This window comes from Orycteropus afer, unplaced genomic scaffold (assembly GCF_000298275.1).
Source record: "Orycteropus afer afer isolate SDZICR_OR568_19922 unplaced genomic scaffold, OryAfe1.0 scaffold00795, whole genome shotgun sequence".
NCBI classification, from domain to species: domain Eukaryota; kingdom Metazoa; phylum Chordata; class Mammalia; order Tubulidentata; family Orycteropodidae; genus Orycteropus; species Orycteropus afer.
The window spans coordinates 587,453-595,120 of NW_006922382.1; the positions used below are offsets into that span (position 1 = coordinate 587,453).

Here is a 7,668-nt window from a genome sequence, read left to right on the forward strand (position 1 = left end):
CAAATGCCTTTGCATAGTCAATAAAACACAAGTAAACATCTTTCTGGTATTCTTTGCTTTGAGCCAAGATCCATCTGACATCAGCAATTATGTTCCACATCCTGTTCTGAATCCAGCTTGCATATCTGGAAGTTCTCTGTCAATAAACTGCTGTAACCATTTCTGAATTATCTTCAGTAAAATTTTACTTGCATGCGATATTAATGATATTGTTCAGTATTTCCACATTCTGTGGGATCATCTTTCTTTGGGATGGGAACAAATATGGATCTTTTCCAGTCAGCTAGCCAGGTAGTTGTCTTCCAAATCCCTTGGAATAGCCAAGTGAGTACCTCTAGTGCAGCACTCATTTGTTGAAACATCTCAGTGGGTATCCTGTCAATTCCTGGAGCCATGTTTTACGCCACTTCCCTCAGTGAAGCTTCAACTTCTTTTTTCAGTACCATTCGTTCTTGATTATATGCCACTTCCTGAAATGGATGAACATGGATCAATTCTTTTTGGTACAGTGTCTGTGTGTATTCCTTTCATCTTCTTTTGATGTTTCCTGCATCATTCAATATATTGCCCATAGAATCTTTCAATATTGCAACTTGAGGCATAAATTTCCTCTTTAGTTTATTCAGCTGGAGAAATGCCAAGCGAGTGTGTTCTTCCCTTTTGGCTTTCCAACTCCATGTCTTTGCACATTCCATTATAACTGACTTTGTCTTCTCAAGTTACTCTTTGAAATCTTCTGTTTAGCTCTTTTATCTTGTCATTTCTTCCATTTGCTTTGGCTACTCCCCATCCAAGGGAGTTTCAGAGTCTCTTCTGACATCCATTTTGGTCTTTTCTTCCTTTCCTGTCTTTCCATCTTCATGGATGATGTTCTTGATGTCATCCCACAATTCCTCTGGTTTTCAATCACTGGTTTTCAATCCATCAAATCTATTCTTTAAATGGTCTCTAAATTCAGGAGGGATATAATCAAGGTCATATTTTGACTCTCGTGGACTCGTTTTAATTGCTTTACTTCAACTTGAACTTGAAAATGAGCAGTTGATGGTCTGTTCCACAATCAGCTCCTGACCTTGTTTTGCCTGAAGATACTGAGCTTCTCCATCACTTCTTGCCACAAATGTAGTCAATCTGATTCCTGTCTACTCCATATGGTGAAGTCCACATGTATAGCAACCATTGTGTTGTTGAAAAAAGGTATTTGCAATGAATAAGTTCAACACTGGTCTTGCAAAATTCTATCTTGCTACCTCCAGCATTATTTCTATCTCCAAGGCCAAATTTTTTAACTACCGGTGATTCTTCTTTGTTTCCAACTTTTGCATTCTAATCACCAGTGATAATCAGCACATCATGACTGCATGTTTGATCAATTTCTTCACGGATAATGTTCTTGATGTCATCCCACAATTCCTCTGGTTTTGATCACTGGTGTTCAATGCATCAAATCTATTCTTTAAATGGTCTCTAAATTCATGAGGGATATAATCAAGGTTATATTTGATAAATATGAAGTTGGTAAAAAATGTTTAATTTCCTCATCTTTGGCTTTGGTGGTTGATGTGTAAATTTGAGTAATAGTAGTATTAAATGGCCTTCCTTGTAGGCATATGGATATTATTCTATCCAAACCAAACACTGCTGATGGGTTGGATTTGACTCAGAGTGACCCCTCCTTGGGTTTCCGAGCCAGTATTACTATAGAAGTAGGCTGCCCAACCTTCCTTCTGAGGAGAGGCTGGTGGGTTTGAACCGCCAACCTTCTGATTAGCAGTCAAATTCCTCAGGTACCCAAGCTCCCATTATTCTGTCACTGACAGCACTGTATTTCAGGATAGATCTTAAAACAGTCTTTGTGGCAATGAATGCCACATCATTCCTCTTCAATTTATCATTCCCGGTATAGTAGATCATATGGTTATATGATTCAAAATGGCCAACACCAGTCCATTTCAGCTCACTAATGCCTAGGATATCAATCTTTATGCATTCCATTTCATTTTGAGAACTTTCAATTTTCCTAGATTCATACTTCATACATTCCATCTTCCGATTGTCAATGGATGTTTGCAGCTATTTCTTCTCATATTGAGTCGTGCCACTTCAGCCAATGGAGGCCCTGAAAGCTCTACTTTATCCATATCATCAAGGCAGGCTCTATTCTGATGAAGCAGCTCTTTCCCAGTCACATTTTGAGTGCCTTCCGACCAGAGGGGTTCATCTTCTGGCACTGTATTGGACAGTGTTTCAGGGCTATTCATAAAAATTTCCAGTAATATATCAGACAGTGTTTCACTACTACTCATAAGGTTTTCACTGTCCAATTTTTTAAGAAGTGGATAGCCTCTTCCTTCTTCCAAGTCTGTCTGTAATGATTTACTGCCTTAGAAACCCAATAGTGGTCACTATGAGTCAGCATTGACTCGATGGCAGTAAGCTTGAGCTTGGAACAGAGTGGGTGAAAAATGTAGAACAAAACTCAAAATCATAAAGACTAGGCTTACTGGTCTGATAGAGACTGGTGAAACCCCTGAGACTATATGTCCTAGACACCTGTCAGGCCTAGAATTGAATGTATTCCCTTGGTTTAACTTCCAGTCAAACAGAGAAGCCTAAGAAGTGAACAATTAATTATACTAGTAGATACACATCTTAAAACAGTCTGCCACAGGAGCTCAGAAGGGTAGCATTTGTACAGGGAGACAGCTCAGAGGGTGGGAATGTAAAGGGAAGAAGGACTCAGGAAAAATTTAACCACAGGGAAGAAGTGGGAAGAGAGCTGTTACACTGTGGGGACTACAATCAATGTCATGAAACAAAATGTGTATGAACTCTTGAATGGAAAAAAAAACTTGCTCTGTAAACAAAAATCCCCCTTTGCTACTCTCACCAAGATCTACTGTTGTAGAATAACAATAAAAAAGCAAATTGATGTGCTAAAAAGTACTATTCATGGAAATTACCCAATTTGAAAAAAATTATGATTTGTAATTTGCATGCAGTTATTGTATGTGCAAAGAAGAATAAGAGAAAATATTCTGTTTAAATTAAACACACTTAGAGGCTCTGGTGGTATAGTGCCTAAGGCATTTGACTGCTAACCAGAAGGCTGTTGGTTCAAACCTACCAGTCACTCCTCGGAAGTAAGGCTGTGCAATCTATTTCTGTAGTGATACTGCCTCAGAAACCCAAGGAGGGCTCGGTATGAATCGGATCTGACTCAATGGCAGTGAGTTGTTTTTTTTTAATGGAAACTTAAAATTAATGTAGTATTTACAATATTCAAACTACTTGCACATATACTCTCTTATTTGATTCTCAAAACAGCATTATAAGTTATTATTACCCTTTTTATACAGGTAAGGAAACCAAGGCTCAAGGATAGGGAACAAAATAGCTTGTTGTTACCAAGAAAGTAGCAGCTTTAATTCTAGGTACAATAATCTTTCCTGTGGAAATCATAGGTCAACAATATCAAATAAAGTGCCATAAGATCAATGACACTACTGGGTTAATTTCTGAAGAGAATCCTTACAGATCTAAACTCAATAAAATATGTAATTAATGCTTTTTTCTATGCTGTGTTAAAGACATACCAGTCTTCAAAAGTTACACTTGTAATACTTCTGGAACAGAAGGAAAATAAACACAGAGGTAGCAAAGGGCTAATAAGAAATTAAGGAAATACAAGGTAGAGATAAGTATTGATAAGTATTGATTTGGGTGAAGAGAAAGGCAATGTACCAAATTTGAGTGATCAACATGGTGGCACTGAGGAAGAAGAAGACAGAGAGAGGTACATGGGAGGTGCAGACAACAAAAATGAATCCCTTTGCATATACAGTACTGTGCTGTCAGTGAAGGCAAACATGGGTATATGGGTGAATCGATGTGTGGACAGGCTGAACTATTAGGTACGTCTATGCAGCGGGGAGTGTGCCCAAGACCATGTATAGGGTTGGCAGACAATGGTCCTGTAAGTGTATTTGTATGATCTGTAAGAATTCCCAGGTGTATAGTAGAGCTGACAAGGTACAAGGTTGTAGTCACTTTTGGTCACAGCCAGCTACCCAGAGGGAGCAAGTAGTTGAACCTGTGAGCTTGGGACCATAGTCGCAGGGGACATCAAGCTCAATTGACATAACATATTACATAAAACATTATTCTACCTCCTACTTTGGCGAATAGCAACTGGGATCTTAAAAGCTTGCAAGCAGGCATCTAGATGCAATGATAGGTCTCTCCTAATCCAGAGTAAAGAAGAATGAAGAAAACCAAAAATTCATAGAAACAATTAGTCCTAGCAACTTATACACCATGCAATCTGCAGCTTATATGACTATAAGACCAGAAGAACTAGATGGTGCCCAGCTACAACTGTCAACCACTTGGAGGGGGATCTCTGTAGGAGATCCTGGATAGAGAGGGAGAACAATGTGGAATAAAACTCAGTATCATTTGGAAAAAAAAAACGGGACCAGATTTGCTGGTCTGATAGAGCCTAGTGGAACCTCTGAGACTATGGCCCCTAGCTGCCCTTCAGGTCTGGAATTGAATTCATACCCGTGGCTTCCAGCCAAACAAAAGACAGGCATATGAGTTGAACATTTACCTGAAGTAGATACACTCCTTGGAGATGGAAGAAAGAAGGGCTGTTTATACATAGGGAGATAGCTCAGGGGGCAAGAGTGCATGGAGGGATGGACACAGGGAAGAGGTAACTACCAGAAGGAAGTAGGAGGGGAGCTGTTGCATTGGGGTAAATTGTAGTCAATGTCATGACAGAAAGTGTGTATGATTTGCTGTATGGGAAGTGAATTTGCTCTATAAACTTTCACCCAAATCATAATTTAAAAAAAAAAAAGAAAGAAAATACAAGGTAGATGAGGTGAAATTAAGCAATAGTACATAACTTTAAACCAAACCAAACCCACTGACACAGAGTCAATTTTGACTCACAGCAACTCTACAGGGCACAGCAGAACTGTTCCACAGGCATTCCAAAAGTTTAAGTTGTTGTGGAAGCAGACTGCCTCAGCTTTCTCATGTTGTTGTTGTTTGTTGTTGTTATGTGCCATTGAGTCAGACCCGACTCATAGCGACCCCTCCTTGGGTTTCCAAGGCAGTATCACTACGGAAGTAGATTGCCCCATCTTCCTTCCGAGCAGCTTTCTCATAGTGGGTTGGAACTTCTGACCTTTTGGTTAGCTGTCAAATGCTTTAACCACTGTACCACCAGAGCTCCTTGTACATACTTTAGCCTCCTTTTTAATTACTAAGAAGTACCTAATCTACTAAGAAATTATATGAATAAGGAAAGCAATGCCCTTTACAGCAAATTAAGAAAAGATCTCTAGAGAAAGCTACAAAAAATACTGTTTTAGCTAATATATTTGCTATCACATTTTGGAATGGTAGGTGAGACAGAATCTTGACACAAGAAAACATTACACTAAATGTATATTTACTTATTTTATTTTAATTATATATTAATATGGTCAATCAGGAATACAGCAAGAAATAAATGGGGATAATATAATATTTCACTAAGAGAAACCCTATAATCCTACTACCTTAACTATCAAAAATGGAAAAAGTAGTTTATTACCTGTTGGTAAACCCAAGGTAAAATATCTGTCCTGTCCAGGTTTGAACTGAATAATGCGATTACAGATGTATTTGGCTGCCCATTCACTAGCCAAGTCATAGTTATCAAGAATCACAAGCCTCATTATGATGATGCACAGCTTCCAGGAAAAGAAGTTCAAACCTGAGAAAAGTCCATTGCAGAGCATTAAGTAACTGATATACAAACAAAAGTGTAATATAATGATGACTTTTAAAAGGACATGCATATATGAAAATACAATCAATCACATTTAAAACAATAATAATTGTTATTTTATGAGCAGACCCTGGGTTTTGGGAAATGGACTAGGCTATGTAAATGCATATATTAACCTTTACAACAATCTTGTACATAAACATAACACCTAATTTTAGTAGATGAAGAAAAGGACTCATACAGTTCAGTGAGGTCATGCCAGTAGTGCCAGAATTCAAATCAAAGCAAACCGATTATAAAGACCACACAACACTGCTTCTACAGGGATAATGTTTCTTACTAAACCAACATAAAACCACCCTAAAGGCAAACAAAGTTATATTTATTTGACTGCAAATTAATGATAATAATGATTTTTTGGTTACTTACTAAAATCCAGAAATCTCCCTATAGAGAATGTAATACCTAAATCTCCCTTTTGTTAAATGGTATTTTTGTAAAAATGATGTATGTTACAGTAAAAATCTTAATCAATACAGATAGTATGGGGAAGAAGATAAATTCAACCCAAAGTTCAATACTCAGAGATAATTTTCATCTCTGTATGCATACATATATATGTAGAATATACAGAAATAATATATTTAATTTTACTTTAATTTAATGCAACAGAAGAGAAAGAAATATAATATTTAATTTACTTTAATTTAATTTAATGCAACAGAAGAGAAAGAAAACAAAGTGAACTAAAGAAACTACCGACCTCGGGGAAAAAAAATTTCACAAAAAGTATTTTAGTTCCTGCAAGATTACTCTAAGGGTTAAGAAAATTTGCAATATACATATTAAAAGATCAGAGACATTTTTATTGTATGACCCCATTTTAGACAGTGTGGACTGACCTCCACGAAAGTCTGCATTCTTGTACTTCTTGGCACCTTCTGGTTTCTCCAAGCGATAGTAGTCTGGTGCCCTCAAGTCAATTCCTACACATAGGGACCCTATAGGATACAGCATAACTGCCCCATAGGATAGGGTATCCTAGGCTGTAATCTTCATAACAGATCGCCAGATCTTTTCTCCAGCAAAGCACCAGGTAGGTATAAACCAGCCCATCCCTTAATCATTAAGCCACCAGAGTTCCTCTTGTAAGACATATTACTTTTATTATTATCAAGATGTATAACATTTACACTGTGTTCTTTAAACCATTATTCTAAGATTTTAATTCTTAGTTTTAAATATAAGTGGTTCAACCACCAACACTAATCCTTCAAAACATGGTTTCTGCATTCCTGAGTTATTCATCCACATACTTGTATAGAGCAATGAATCAAATTCTTTAAGTCAATGAAGTAGATTTTATAACAACGTCATTTGGTTGAAAAAGAATATATGGAGCCTAAATGATGTTTTTAAGAACATAATGATCTAGAAGTCTGGAATAACAATAAAATAATTACAATCACCATGTTCTAGAATTCTAGCACGGTTTAAAAGAGATCTACAGCATTTACTGATAAGAATTTACATAGTAAGTCACAAATTCAGTCAAACAAATGGACTTGGCATCCATTTACATTCACCAATAATCTAATAGCAATAGCAATTTCAAAGTTATAGCAAAGAATAAAGAATATTTTCTGTTATAACCATCAAGATATATGTTTATTTATAGTAAGAATATTCAATAAAATAATTATTAACAAAAAGTGTCTTTTCTGCTATAGGCATATGTAGGCATATGTTGTCTTATTTAGGAGGTTCAAGCAAGCCCCTCAGACCAACATAAATGCAAGTTTGTTTTTTTAATTCTTAACAGGAACAGAGTTCATCTCCAAAAGACTTAATCTCCTCACCTACAGGAAACTAAAATGACTTCA

General features: G+C 36.8%; 1 protein-coding gene across 1 annotated transcript in view; it reads right to left on the reverse strand.

The window, feature by feature from the left end:
• GNPDA2 (glucosamine-6-phosphate deaminase 2) overlaps nucleotides 1-5,732 on the reverse strand; it is a 35,625-nt gene extending 29,893 nt beyond the window's left edge. Inside the window, exon 1 of the mRNA XM_007957781.2 lies at nucleotides 5,609-5,732. Coding sequence (XP_007955972.1) covers nucleotides 5,609-5,732 — 124 coding nt within the window. The remainder of the gene's footprint in view (nucleotides 1-5,608) is intronic.
• Between the last annotated feature and the right edge of the window lie 1,936 nt (nucleotides 5,733-7,668).